The sequence below is a fragment of the Eubalaena glacialis genome, chromosome 16, assembly GCF_028564815.1.
Source record: "Eubalaena glacialis isolate mEubGla1 chromosome 16, mEubGla1.1.hap2.+ XY, whole genome shotgun sequence".
In the NCBI taxonomy this organism is placed as follows: Eukaryota; Metazoa; Chordata; class Mammalia; order Artiodactyla; family Balaenidae; genus Eubalaena; species Eubalaena glacialis.
The window spans coordinates 72,369,671-72,386,045 of NC_083731.1; the positions used below are offsets into that span (position 1 = coordinate 72,369,671).

At 35.3% G+C, this 16,375-nt stretch overlaps 1 protein-coding gene across 1 annotated transcript in view; it reads right to left on the reverse strand.

The window, feature by feature from the left end:
• The window catches only part of KPNA3 (karyopherin subunit alpha 3), an 89,058-nt gene that overhangs the window by 34,745 nt on the left and 37,938 nt on the right, over window positions 1-16,375 (reverse strand). The window contains exon 2 of the mRNA XM_061171191.1: window positions 3,958-4,002. Coding sequence (XP_061027174.1) covers window positions 3,958-4,002 — 45 coding nt within the window. The remainder of the gene's footprint in view (window positions 1-3,957; window positions 4,003-16,375) is intronic.

Consider the following 16,375-nt stretch of genomic DNA (forward strand, 5'->3'; position numbering starts at 1 on the left):
ACGTTTTAGAATAAGCTTGTCTATGTCTACAAAAAAACCTTGGAGAGAGTTTGATAACAACAGATAAATTTGAGAACAGGCATCTTTACTAAGTCAATGACCACAGTATATGCCTCTCCATTTACTTAAGTCTTATTTGATTTCTTTCATCAGCATTTTATAATATTCAGCATACAGATCCTATACATGTTTTCTTAATGTATATCAAGGTATTTTATGTTCTTTGGAGTGCTTATAAATGGCACTGTGCTTTTAATTTTGGTTTCTGCAAGCTCACTGTTAGCATATATGTGATTAACTTTTATGTGTGATCTTGTTTTCTGTGACCTTGCCAAACTCACTTATTAGTTCTAGAAACCTTTTTGTAGATTCTTCAGCATTTTTTACATAGATAATCATGTCATCTAGAAATAGGGAGAGTTTTATTTCTTCTGTTCCAAATTATGTCTTTTATTTCTTTTTCTTGACTTACAGCACTGGCTAGAACTTCCAGCACTACAATAAATAAGAGTGGTGAGAATGGACATCCATGTCTTGTTCCCAGATCTTAGGGGGAAAGCATTTAGTCTTTCACCATTAAGTATGATGTTAGCTATGGGTTTTTTTGTAGATGCTGTTTATCAAGTCCAGGTAATCCCCTTCTATGTCTAATTTGTTGAGTTTTATCAGGAATGGGGTGTCAAATGCTTTTTCAGCATCAATTGATATGACCATATGACGCTTCTTCTTTAGCTTGTTAATATGGGGGATTTAGGCTATTTTAAAAAGGAGATATTTTACTTAAGTCAGACAACTAAAACAAGTACTGGATCTGATCAGTCCAATGGGCATTTTGGTGGTGTTTTGCTTTATGTAAGAACTCAACCTGCCCCGATCCCAGATCCAATGACAGTAAAGTACTATGGCATATCAATCACCAAGAGAAGATTATATCAAGTTTAATACAATGTGCCAAAGTTATAAATGCCAGTGACAGGTTTTGGATCAATTTTCAATTTATAAGGCATTATTCACTTAAACATTTACATTGAGAGGCATTATAGCATAATGGTTAAAAGCTCAGCTCTGCCATTTTTCAGCTGTGTGACTTTACGCAAGTTATTTAATTCCTATGTAACTCTGTTTACGACATGATATAAAACAGAAATACAGACTTCTGTGTAAATGTTGATGCATAAGGGCCTAATTAAATAAGAAAGCAAGAGATCAAGGAGACAAAAGAAAACAAAAGAGTTCAAACAAAAAGAGTCTGAGGCCAGTAAAGCACTACATATTAATAACTAGATTTCACCCTCAATTTTTATAGATCAGTATCAGTGTTATTCAAAGTATGGTCACTGGCTAAACGTCCTCGAACTATTTGTTGTAGGTTTGCTACAAGATAAGGAACTTGTGCTAGTAATCAACTGTGAAAATGAACACACCGTTTAGTCCCATTATTCATTTATTTAGGCAGAAAGACTTCCATGGTAAAGGAAGCAGTGTCTTGTTTAACATTTTGACACAAGCTCCCTGACCTGTCACAGATCAGTGCTTCTGAGCACTGTTCTATATCTAAAGTGTTTTTCTTAAAGTTTCAATAAATGATTTAAATTTAAGTAAAAATTTAAGATATCATAATTCAATTAAATTCTTGAACATGAGTATGTAATGAGTACCAACTACATGTCCAGAATTTGACTGGGCATTTTGGGATGGGCTAGGAGAGAGACCTGGGAGTACTGGGGTTGGGGGTCGGGGCTGGGTGGGGGAGTGTGGTTACTACCTTCACTTTAGAAGCTTACCATCTAACAGAAGTGTGTAGAGCTCATCTAAGAAACTGGGAACTAGCTCTCTTTCTTGTATTTTCAAGAATCTCAATGTCAGTGATAACAATGCTGTGACTGTCTCCTCAATGGAGCAATAGAGACAGCAAGGCTGAAATGAGAGGCAGACACTCTGACCATAAAGAGTGGAGGAATCTTCTTTTGAAGGGCTCTACACACCTCTGGAGAATTATATCAAAATCAATTAAGCTTTGAAGTATAGGCTTTGTTTCAGGAAAGGGTCACTTTCTGCTGCTTACTTAGGGAATTCTGAAATGTGAAATAAGGAACTGCTTGAGATTTCTTCAGTTAATTTCATTTTGATCCTCCTACAAGGATTTTTCAGGAATTAATCATAGTAATTGGAAAGGAAATAATGTTATCCAGAAGGAAAAAAAAGAAGAGATAAGAAAGCTGTCTCTGAAGAAACCAAGGTGAATATTTAAAAAGATGTACTCTGATAAGCAAGAAATTTTAATTCTATAAATTATATACAGAGGGCAGCACAACTATAAAAGGAACAAATCACCAAATATAAATATAAGTGAATAGCTTAGATTTATAAGCATATCAGAAGGGTGAAAAAGCTTAAAACAGGAGAGGATTCTGAGTAATACTAAGACCAATACAAAAGTTTCAGAATTGTATTCCAAGCATGAAAAGTTAAGGGAAAGTGAAGGTTCACATCTGGGGAGAGCTGGTGTAATGTGAAGAGATAACAAAAAATGAATAATTACTTAATTCCAATTTTATTCCTATCAGCTCTATTACAGAGAATGATCTTTACATGATGAATGAGAAACCAGATACAAAAGGATACACACCATTCTATTTATATAAAGTTCAAAATATGCAAAATATGTAAAATAATCTATAATGTTAGAAATCAGGATAATGGTTGCCTTTGGGGGAAAGCAGAAACTGTGAAGGGGCCTTGGGATACAGGTAGTGTTTCTTTCTTGATCTAGGAGCTGGTTACACAGATATGTTCACTTTGTGAAAATTCATCAAGCTGTACACTTAAGTTGTGTTGACTTTTCTGTAGGTGTGTTATATGTTAATAAAAAGTTAAAAAGAAAAGAAAAAGAAGCTAAGTCCGAAGTGTTACGACTGGCAAGGAGCTCACCTTACTTTATTAAGCTAAGGCTTAGTTCACTTCTCTGGTCCAAATGACCCAAGGAGCTGAAAAAACTTGCACTGATGTTAATCTGTAAGTATCCATGAAGTTAAGGAGTTGAAAGAACATGGGATTAGCAAGTATTTTTCAAATTTAATAAAAAATAGAGCAGAGGGGGTACAGGAGAATGGATCTCAGGAACTATATACTATACCAAGGAGCATAAGATCGATGCTGAGTAAAAATTAATAACACAAAGTGGGTATGATAATACTTATTGAGTAAATAAATGCACAGGTCCATTTGATTCTAGTGACTCACTGAGAGAGTGTGTACTCTCAGAATCAAGACCTTCTTTCTCTCTAAAACTGAAAAGGTTTCAAGATGATAATTTAATATATGAGTTTTAGGAGTGAATTAGATCAAGAAAATCTAATCTAAGACAAACACAAAGATTTAGAAATAAGTTTCAAATCTATTTTTTTAAATGTACATGTATATAGACAGAATTTATTATGTGTACTTTGTTAATTGGTAATTAAAATTTGCTTAAAATAAAATCTGCTTGCATGAAAACACAATCTAATGAAGGTAATTCAAAAATAATGGAAGAAAATAAAATAAATTTTAACAGCAGTTGCATTCAATTGGTAAGATATAAGATTATTCTACTTTATTTTTCTAAAGTGTCTTTAACAAGGACATGGAACTTCTACATGAGGAAGGTGGAGGAATTCTGTCTAGCACACAGCCCACATAGAAAGAGGTTATTAAGAAAAAACAATAGCAACTTCATCAGATGTTGTGAGAATTTCAATGACAGTGGTAAAGTACTTCACACAGTGCCTGGTAACTCAATAAATGGAAGCTTCTATAAATGTATACCATTATAAATTATTTAATGATATATTTTTATGCTGTGTAGTTTTAGGGATGCCCACTAATTTGCCGTAGTATTTTCATTATTCAAGTTATACAAAATTTTAACATCAGAAAAAATCTAATTATTTTTTATTAAACACAAATCACTCTTACCTTTCGCAGTTCAACTGTCACTTCATTTCTGTGTCTTCGCATTGTCTAAAAAGAAAAACAAAAATTTCATAAGTATCTAAATATTGATACTGCTAGTACATAAATTAAGGTCTCTGGCATTTAAGATTTAAATTTGTTTAAGATTCTATTTTTAAAGATTAAGGATTAATCAGTTTTAGACTTTAAATGATGAACTACAGGAGGTTAAAAAGCCAAAACTCCTGTCTATTTTACTGGATATCTGTTGGTTAGTTTTGTGGGGAGTGGGAGGTAGAGCTTGGCTGCCTAGGATCCATCCCCGTTTCCTAACTGCACCCAGGTTTCTATGGGGAATTATATACTCTCTATTGTGTACAGTCTTGATGGAACCATCTATTAAAGCATCTCACTTTCTCCTAGCAAAAATAGGGCATGAGCTTAAACTCAGCCAGCAGAACTCTCCCCTATAACTCTAAACCTAGAGCAAAGTGGAAAGAAAAAAAAAAGCACATTAATTTCCAAAGGAAGCATTTGGACAAGGTAGTGAACCATGCTTATATCCTGAACTTGCTATGTTCCTAGTTACCTGGTGTCCGTAACTCATTCTTTGAACTACCTCATATTCTTCTAATAAATTATGGTTTTGCTCTTAAGTCAGCCAGAGCTGATTTTTGATGCTTGCAACTAATGTATTCTTTTTTTTTTTTTTTAAACTTTGGGTTTTTGTTTTTATTTTATTTATTTATTTATTTATGGCTGTGTTGGGTCTTCGTCTCTGTGCGAGGGCTTTCTCTAGTTGCGGCAAGTGGGGGCCACTCTTCATCGCGGTGCGCGGGCCTCTCATTATCGCGGCCTCTCTTGCAACTAATGTATTCTATTGCAAACGATTCATGTTTAAAAAAAAGTAAATGTCTCACTGTCATGGCCTTAAAATCACAAAAAAATGAAAATAAATTTGGGATAGATATTTTGTATCAAAAGATAAAGAAGTATCCTTCTACAATTTACTAAGAGGCTCTATCAGGAATGTCTTAACAGGAATTAGTGAAATGACTAGCTATCCCTTCTCCCCTTGACATAGTGATATAATGGATTACTTTATTACACATACAAATATGATAAATGGCTACATTTTCAGAATAAAGGCTACATGTCATGGTATATTATTATTTTAATATACTGCTAGATGCAGTATGCTATTATTTTATTTAATGATTCTTTTGTTATGGTATCTCTGTCAAGTTTTCTTAAACTGCAGTGATAAATTAATCTCTTTGCAGGGAAAAAATATCCCATGGAACCCAAATTACAAACTTTGTTAAATATATTGAAATATTAACCTAGATATAAACTCGTGCTTAAATATAGATATATATTAAATATAAACAAAACTGCCAAACAAAATTCAAATTAGTAACATTTATTTAATGTGATGGAATGATGCATTGATAAAACTATTATCACTAACAGGGTTCAACAGTACAAAGAAAGAGCCCTGAATCTAATTCTATATTTAATATGTTTCTGCATTTAGGCTTCAACACTATCAATATAGAGAATGCTTTATGTATAAATTAATCATACAAACTGTAATAAATATTGAGCAATCAAATACCAATATTAATGAAGTGTTACTTGATCACTCTGTAAAGAAAGCTGTCTTTATTCACGTGGAGATTAGAATTGCACCAATTGTCAAAAATTTGCCTGTATAAACATCTAATCCAATTGTTACTAGAGCTGAGAAGAAAAAGTATTTTCATTGCAATAACTACTACATTTAATTGTTTACAAATTGTTATAAGATAGTACACAACAAAAAGACCCAGGCAGCCTATCCCCTCCAAAATATGATCAAGTTACTGCTACACTGTAATTTCCATTAAAATACTACTTCAGCCTGGATAGAAGTGATAAGTTAACTTCTGAAGTACTCTAAATTAGGAATCCACACTTCACAGGGTGTTAGTTAGCATGTGAAGTGCCCAAATCAGAGGTTAGCTCCCAATTAGTAAGTGTTTCGAATATCAACATCTGAATTTAGACATGTGTTTGTTAATTAGCATAAGAGATGTTGGAAATAATTTTATATTGCTGAACTGGAATTGTTCAAGATATATGGATTAACTAGAAATACTGTACAAGTGTCTTGATTCTTACCTGTTTGAGGTTTAAGAATCTGACAAGCCCTGCAATCTGTCTTCAGAGAAGTTTCTGAGTCTAAGCTTCCTTTTGATCCTGTGTCCCACCCCATCTTGGAGGATTCTGTCCGCTAATCCTAGTCAGATCTTTCTGGTATCTGCTTAGGGTTGAAGTTTTATTACAAGGTAGTAGAGTCTAAAAGAGCTAAACCCATAAAACAAGCTATATGACTTTTTGTGACTGCTTGCTAATACATGTTTGTATGGGTAGCAAATTCTGTCTAAGGCTTGTTTTATTATTTTATTATAATATAACTCACTGGGAATTCCCTGGCGGTCCAGTGGTTAGGACTCAGCACTTTCACTACCAAGGGCCTAGGTTCAATCCCTGGTTGGGGAATTAAGATCCCACAAGCCACGCAGAGCGGCCAAAAAGAAAGAAAAAAAAAAAGAAAACAGAAAAAAAATAACGTAACTCACTGATAGTAAAATTTCTAAGGAAAACCACCTATTGCCCTCACCTACCTATATAGTTAAAGGCCTCCTATTCATCCAAAAGAACCTATGAGTGTAAATGGCCAAATGGCTTAGGTCAGTTAGCAACAGGTACTGACTACCATCTATGATACAAGTACCTTTGAGTTAGTCATCACTCATTCTCCTCTCTGTTTAAGTTACAGAAAAAGGCTTCTTCTTAGGGCCTCTCCTCCCTTACATTCTTCCCAAGTGATCTCATCTACTCTTATGTCTTCAATTACTGTTTGAAGACCACTCCCAAATATCTATCTTTATTCAGCTCTCTCGCCTGGGCTTCAAATCTGTAAGTATAATATTCACTCATTTGACAAAAATTTACTAAATTCAACCAAAATGCTCCAGGGCAATATGCCTGCAACTAGGAGGCAAGTATAGCAATTACAGTCTAGTACCGTGGTGAGCAAACTGCAGCCTATGGGCCAATTCTGGCAAGTTGTCTATTTTTGCAGGGCCCCACAGGAATAGTTCGTATATTTTTAAGTGGTTACATTATAAATGATATTAAGTGTCTACATTAACTTAATTTTTGTCTCTTGGCCCACAAAGCCTACAATATTTACTATCTCTCCTTTTAAGAAAAAGTTTGCCAGCAGCTGTTCTAGGGAAAAAGATGGTAATAATAAGCAGTAACACGAGTCTGTTAAATGTTAAGATAGGAAAGTAAATAATAAAGTTCTATATCAGGAGACATGATCAGAGGGTCAGGAAAAGGCTTGCTGAAGAATTAAAATATGTGTGCACGTGTGTATGCTTAGGATTAGAGGACAGATCATTGTAAGGCCTCAAACTCAGCTGCTTATAAATATCACACCTGCTCCCCCATCTTCCCCTCCCAAAAAAACACCCCCTACGATTCCATGAATATTCCCAACATTAGGAAACAGTGCAACCATCCAAACAGTTGCAAGAACCCACATCCTGGGAGATCATCCATGTCTACTCACTCTCATTCTCTGACATCTAATGGAGTCACCAAAATAGGATTCAAACCTTCTAGCTTTATTGCCACTATCCTAGACTAAGCCACCATCATGTCACATGTCACCCGGATCACTACTAGTCTCCTAACTAGTCTCCTTCTGCACACTGAATCAGTTTTCCACAATGCAGCCAGAGCATTCTTTTTTTTAATGCAAACCTGTGTTGCCATTCTCCTGAATAAACCTCTCGATGGGACTTCCCTGGCGGTCTAGCGGTTAAGACTCTGTGCTTCCAATGCAGGGAGCGCAGGTTCAATCCCTGGTAGGGGAAATAAGATCCCACATGCCACATGGCCAAAAAAAAAAGTTACCAGGACAGCCAAACCAAAACCCCATGGATAAAATCTACAAGATTGGGTGACAAGGTAACCCCACAAATTCTCAAATACAAGAAGGATCTGGTTAAATCACCAACTATAGGACTCACATGGTCTCAGCATATCTGCAGAAGGAAACAGAAGAGCAGAAGTAACTGGGTAACTGAAGGACTTGAGGGGAGCAGAACCCCAAATCATGAATCGCTAGAGTTTAGAAAGGCAACTTGAGAATAGCTGCAAATGGAAGGGATCTTCTGCACATGCTAACATTGTAAAATATGACGAGAGTAGACTCAAAAGCAAGGGGCTGAAGTCCCCCTACCTGGAAAAAGCCCTATAACTGAAAAGAAATTTCCAGGAAAAGAATTCCAAGTGATCTGGGCTTCCCTGGTGGCGCAGGGGTTAAGAATCTGCCTGCCAATGCAGGGTACATGGGTTCGAGCCCTGGTCCTGGAAGATCCCACATGCCGCGGAGCAAGTAATCCCGTGCGCCACAACTACTGAGCCTGCGCTGTAGCACCCACGAGCCACAACTACTGAAGCCCGTGCGCCTAGAGCCTGTGCTCCGCAACAAGAGAAGCTGCCGCAAAGAAAAGCCTGCTCACTGCAACAAAGAGTAGCCCCCACTCTCAGCAACTAGAGAAAACCCGCGTGCAGCAGCGAAGACCCAATGCAGCCAAAAATTAAATAAATGAAAAAATAAATAAATTTATAAACAAACAAACAAAAAAAGAATTCCAAGTGATCAAGACATGCACAATTGGGGCAAAGTAAAGAGAGGATCCAGATAAAAGTGGGTAGTGAAACAAGAGCCAGATCTCAGAAAATAGGAAGATAAATAAATAAATAAATAAATAAATATATTTTTATTTAATCACTTAAAAAAAAAAAACAGAAAAAGGGGGTCTAGAGTGGTAAAGCTAGAAAAGCTATCCTGACCCACCACTCACTCCAAAGAGTTCAGGAAAACCTATTATAAAGTACAATATAAAAGGATTGGGGTCAAATTCTATGCCATAAGACACAAGGAGCAGAATGATGCATTAAAAGACTACCAAAAAGCTGTACCAACAAAACATGTAAAAATTATATCCTAGAGAATGATAGAAGATGTGAAAGAACATTATAATCAGAATTAGAAAAACTCAGTAATGAGGTACTAGAAATCAGAAAAGAATTTGAAATAAAATAAAAAAATATTTCACAAAGGAAACCTAACCAAGAACAATCACACAACACAACAGGTAATGCTTAAGAGATACAGAATGTGCAAAGAACTAAAATTTTAATCAAAAAGAAATGAAGGTGAAAATTATTAGAATTAAAGTGACAATAAAGATAATAATTAAAAGGAAAAATATCCTGAAACTAAAAGACTTGAAATAAAATACTGAAAAAGCACACAATGTACCTGGGAAATCAACCCAGAAAAACCAATACCATGATATATTAGAAAGACTAATGGATTTCAAAAAAAAGAAAAAGAAAAAAAGAAAGAAAAGAGAAGAGAAAAGACAAGACAGATGCCTCTGGACGTCAGATATATATACACACACACATATGGTAGATCTGATAAGTGAGTTCAACAAGGTCACAGGATACAAGATAAAAATATAAAAATCAATTTGTATGCCTATAGACTAGCAATGAACACATGGGCATCAAAATTAAAAATACAGGGAACGTTCTAATTTCATTCTTTTATATGTAGCTGTCCAGTTTTCCCAGCACCACTTTTTTTTTTTAATATTTATTTTGGCTGTGCTGAGTCTTAGTTGCAGCACACAGCATCTTTGTTGCAGTGTGCAGAATCTTTAGTTGTGGCATGCGGACTTCTTAGTTGCGGCATGCATGCGGGATCTAGTTCCCCGACCAGGGATCAAACCCCGGCCCCCTGCATTGGGAGAGCAGAGACTTACCCACTGGACCACCAGGGAAGTCCTAGCACCACTTATTGAAGAGACTGTCTTTACTCCATTGTATATTTTTGCCTCCTTTGTCATAGATTAATTGACCATAGGTGTGTGGGTTCATTTCTGGGCTTTCTATCCTGTTCATTGATCTATATTTCTGTTTGTGCCAGTACTGTACCGTTTTGATTACTTTAGCTTTGTAGTATAGTCTGAAGGCAGGGAGTCTGATTCCTCCAGCAATATACTAGCAATGAACACATGGGCATCAAAATTAAAAATACAAACAATATCATTAATAACCTCTCAAAAAAATAAATACTTAGGTACGAACCTAACAATACATGTACAGGATACAGATGTTGAAAATGATACAACACTGATGAAGGAATTCAAGAATCTAAAACAAAAATGGAGAGACACACTGTGTTCATGGATTGGTAGACTCAACTTGATGTCAATTTTCCTCACAATGATATATAGACTTAGCATAATTGCTTTCAAATCCCAGTAATACTAAAGTTTATACAGAAAGCCAAAGTAATTAGAATAGCTAAAACAATTTTGAGAAAAAAAAAAAGTGGGAGAAATCAGTCTATCTAACTCCAAGATTTATTATATAGCTACAGTAATAAACACTTGTGTGATATTGGTGAAGAAATATATACACTGATCAATGGAATAGAATAGAGAACACAAAACAGACCTACACAAGTACGCTCAGCTGACTTTTGACAAAGGTATGAAAGCAATTCAATGGAGGAAAGTTAGACTCTTCAACAAATGATGCTGTTCAGGTAGATATTGATAGACAAATATATGAACCTCAACTTAAGACTCATACCTTACACAAAAAATAACACAAAATGAATCATGTTTAAATGTAAAACTATAAACTAATTTTTTAGAAGAAAATTAAGAAAGAAACTTTAGGATCTAGAACTAGGCAAAGAATTCTTAGACTTGACCCTAAAAGCATGATCCACAAAAGGAATAACTGGTAAACTGGACCTCATCAAAATGTTAACATTTTGCTCTGAGAAAGCTTCCATGTGGAGAGGATGAAAAAACAAGCTAGAGACAGAAAAAAAATACCTGCAAACCACATATATATGATAAAGGACTGGTATCTGGAATATACAGAGAACTCTTACTCAAACTTAGAATACACAATCAATTAAATTAGAAAACAGGCCAAAGAAATGAAGAGACATTTCATCAGAGGATATACAGATGGCAAATAAGTATATGAAAAGATGTTCAATATTATTAGCTATTAGGGAAATGCAAATTAAAACCAAAATGAGTTATTACTACACACCTATCAGAACAGCTAAATTAAATAACTGAGACAACACAAATGCTGGGGAAGATGTGGAGAAACTCCTACATTGTTGGTGGGAATGTAAAACAATACCTGGAAAATCATTTCTTAAAAAACTAAACATGCAAATACATTGGACTTAGCAACTACTGAACATTTATTCCAGAGAAATGAAAACTTATGTTCACAAGAAACCTGTACACAAATGTTTATAGAAGCTTTATTCATAATAACCCAAACCTGGAACCCAGACATTCTTCGCAGTTTAAAGAAACTGTGGTACATCCATACCACGGAGTGCTGTCCAACAATAAAAAGGAATAAACTATTGATACAAGCGACAGCTTGGGTGAATCTCCAGGGAATTACGCTAAGAGAAAAAAAGCCAATTCCAAAAGGTTATATACCATATGATTCCATTTATATAACATTCTTGGAATAACAAAATTATAGAAATGAAGAAGAGATTAGTGGTTGCCAGGGGCTGAGGAGGGGGCAGGATGGGAGGAAGTGAGCATGGCTACAAAATGGCAACATGAGAGATCCCTGTGGTGATGGAAATGTTTTATATCTTGACTGTATAAATATCAATATTTTACTATAACGCTGCAAGATGTTACCATTGGGGGAACTGAGTAAAGGGTCTCTCTGTATTATGTTTTACAATTGCATGTGACTCTACAATTATCTCAAAATAAAGGTCAATTTTTAGAAACTTTTAAAGGGAACTCCCTGGCGGTCCAGTGGTTTAGGACTCAGTGCTTTCACTGCCGAGGGCATGGTTCAATCCCTGGTCCCACAAGCTGCGCAGCACAGCTACAAAAATAAATAAATAAACAAGCAAACCTTTTTATAAAAAAACCTTTCCAAAAAAAGGATATATTTTACATCAGATGCTGAGGAGGAGGGGAAGAAGAGGTCACTACCAATTTCCAAAATGCACAAAATAGGGAAGCAGTAGACAATAACTAAAAGAGAAGGGACTAAATAAAGCTAACTAACCACCATAACAAAAATATAAACCTTCTAAAATATCAAAAAACATACTGAAAGGGCTTCCCTGGTGGCAGAGTGGTTTAGAATCCACCTGCCAATGCAGGGGACACGGGTTCAAGCCCTGGCCTGGGAAGATCCCACATGCCGCAGAGCAACTAAGCCCGTGTGCCACAACTACTGAGCCTGTGCTCTAGAGCCCACAAGCCACAACTACTGAGCCCACGTGCCACAAGTACTGAAGCCCACGCACCTAGAGCCCATGCGCCTAGAGCCCATGCTCCGCAACAAGAGAAGCCACCAAAATGAGAAGGCCATGTGCCGCAAGGAAGAGTAGCCCCCGCTTGCCACAACTAGAGAAAGCCCGCGTGGAGAAACAAAGACCCAATGCAGCCAAAAATAAATTAAAAAAAAAAAAAAAAAAGACCCAAAGCCTTCTCTAAAAAAAAAAAAATACTGAAAGAAATATATAAAATAGATTGCATAGAACTATTTTACACATAAATATATGGGAATAGGGAGGAAATAAGGTAGAGAGCTCAAGGAAACTAGGTTACATTTGACTTTAGAACCGTATGAAAATGAATTATATATGTGTATGACAAAATTAAACTTTAAGAAAAAGCAATCCATAAAAATTTAAAAAAAATTATGAACCTAAATGTGCATCCAGTTGGTAGCACAGTCATACTATCCTATGCAACTTTTCAACACAGTAATTTGTATATCCCCAGTCAACCCTAAAAACAAGAGAAGCCTGCATTTGTATAATTGACACTTTATTAAAATTTTGCCCTTTTAAAAACACAAGCCCTATAGAACATATTGTTTACATATAATTTCAAGTGGTTTTAGAGCCATCAGAAAGCCTCTGTCAACTCCAGGTTAAGACTCTCTATAACAAAAATAAATAAATAATTTCAGAAAAGGACAGGAAGGAACTTTTTGGGGTGATGGAAGTATTCTAAAACTGGATTTTGGTGATGGCTGCACAACTGAAAAGTTTACTAAAAATCAAACTTTATACTAACAATGAGCAAATTATACTATATATAAACTATACCTAAATAAGCCTGTTTTTAAAATTCTCTACAATACAGATATTTATATACTTGTTCCTTGGGCTACCCAGTCTGTTTTTCTAAATATACTAATTGAAGCAAATGTAAAAATTTTACTTGGGGAGAAGGAGGTTGAAGACTATATAAGGATATAAAATTGGCCTGTCGAGTGGTGATACAGTTAGAAAACAATAGCTCTGGGACAATAAAAACTAAATTTGCCAACAACTGGTTCATTCATGTTTCAAGGTATTTATGACAAAGCTGACTTCTGAAAAGCAATGGAAGCCCCAGGGCAGTGAAATGATAATCTTCAATGTGCTGAAGGAACATTAACTTCAAACTCAGAATTCTTATAAAGAAGGAGTTGTAGAATTTAAATACCACCACTTTACAACAGTTAACAAATTAATGTATCTAGGCAATGTTCATCAATGGTTGCTAATATCACAAAAAGAAAGAACCCAACACTATGTACCACCTAATAAAAATTATATGTTACCCATGAAAGTGAAAAGCCAACCCATGGAATGAGAAAAGATTTGCAAATCATATATCTGATAAGGGACTTGTATCTAGACGACATAAATGGACCCTTACCATTCAATAATAAGACAATACGATTTTAAAACGAACAAAGGATCTGAATAGACAGTTCTCCAAAGAAGATAAACAAATGGTCAATAAGCACATGAAAAGATGTTCAACATAATTAGCAATCAGAGAAACAGAAATCAAAATCACGAGACACCCATTAAAATGGATAAAATAAAGAAGACAGCTAAGTACTGGTGAGAATGTGGAGAAACTGGAACTCTCATACACTGCTGGTGGGATTGCAAAATGGTGTAGCCACTGAAAAACAGTCTGGGTGTTCCTCAAAAGGTTAAACATTGAGTCACCACATGATTTAGCAACTCTACTCCTAGTATATACCCAAGAGATATGAAAACATATGCCTGCACAAAAACTTGTACATGAATGTTCATAGCAACTCTATCCACAATAGCCAAAAAGTGGAAATAAATGTCCATCAACTGATGAATAGATACATATAATGTGGTATATCCATACAATGGAAAATCATTCGGCATTAGAAAGGAATGAAGTACTAACGTATACTAATAACATGCAAGAACCTTGAAAACATTATGCTAAATGAAAGAAGTCAGTCACAAAAGGCTACATATTATATGATTCCATTTATATAAATGTCCTGAATAGACAAATCTATAGAGATAGAAAGTAGATTAAGGAATTCCCTGGCGGTCCAGTGGTTAGGGCTCCACGCTTCCACTGCAGGGGGCACAGGTTTGATCCCTGATTCCACATGCCTAGCTGCATGGGAAGGAAGGGAAGGAGGAAGAAAGGAGGAAGATTAGTTGGGGGGGGAGGAGGGAATGGGGAATGACTCCTAAAGGACATAACATTTCTTTTTGTGGTAATGAAAATATTCTAAAATTGGATATGGTGATGGTTGCACAACTCATATTTAGTATGAATATGCTAAAAATAAGCATATTGAGCAGATATGAAAATGTATGTGAATTATATCTCAAAATGTATGGTTTTTTTATAGTATATAATACCACATACAAATCAGTCTTGGGGAAGGGAGGGAATGAGGGAGGAAGGAAGGAAGGGAGGGAGGGAGGGAGGAAGGAAAGAAAGAAAAAGAAAGAAGGAAGGAAAGAAGGAAGGAAAGTTACAAAGCCTTTACGTTTAACAACCAATTTACAGGAAATAAAAAGAACAGGACATACTAAACATCACGAGGTTGCAATCAGCAAAATTCAGGATAAACAACCCCATTTCTCTAACAACAACAAGCAACAAGGCAAAAGGGGAAGGGGGAGTGGCTTGGGAAATGGAGTAGGAACCTATAGATTGACAGAGATTTAAGAGACATATCAACCAATCACAATACATGGACCTTATCTGGATACTGATCCAAACAAACTATAATGTGATTTATACATACATTAGCACGTGTGCGTGTGTGTTATACATAAAAGACAGCTGGGGAAATCTGAACACTGGATATTTAATACTAAGTTACTACTATTAATTATGTTTAGCTGTAATTTTAAAAATTACTAACTTTTAAAGATATATTATAAAGTATATACATATTAAAGTAGAACATAAATTCACCAATATAAGATATCCCTCAAATAAACCCAAACATACATGGACACTTGATATGATAGAGATGGCATTGCAGACCACTGGGAAAAAGACAGGCCGTTCAATAAATGGTCCTGAGCCAAATAATTATCCATGTGGGGGAAAAAAAGAAACCAGATACCTACTGTACCACCATACAGAAAAGTCAACTCCAGATGGTTTGAAAATTTATAAAAGCAACAGTGAGTTTTTAAAGAAAAATATCTTTAGGATCCCTAAGTGGAGAAAGATTTCTTAAGCAGAATACAAAAATGCTAAAACCAGAAGAATAACTTCATTAAAATTTAGAATTTCTGTTCTTTGAAAGATGCCACACAGAAAGTGAAAAAAGAAACCAAACCGGAAGAATACTTGAAGCATGAACAATAATTAATAAATACTTGGAATATACAAAGTACTCATACATCACTGGGAAAAGACAGGAGAAAAACAAGAAAAGGCATTTCAAAGAAGATAAAACAATAATAGCCAACATGAAAAGGTGGTCAACCTCATTACTCAGGAAGATACAAACTAAGACCACAGTGAGACACCATTTTGCACTCAAGATTGCCAAAACATTAGTAGGTATTACATCACCGAGTGTTCATGAAGATGTAGAGCAATTGGTGAGATGTCAGTTGGTACAACCATTTTGGGGAGAAAATTTGGCAAAATATGGTAAAGATGAAAAATACCCAAGTACACAACAACTCTACTCCAAGGTATAAATCCTACAGGAACTCTTACATATACTCATCATGAGATATATATAAGTGGTTTCTGGCATCATTGGTTTGTAATGGCAAAAAATTTTGAAAACAACTCAAATGTTCATTAAAAAGAAAACAAATGAATTGTTAGACAATAATTACTCAGCAATGAGGAAGAATGAACTACAGCTACACAAATGAATCCAGAAATGTTAAAAAATTTTTATCTTTTCCTGTTATAAATACAGTATGAATATTTCATATAAAAAAACAAGCAAGCAAAATTAAATGCTATGT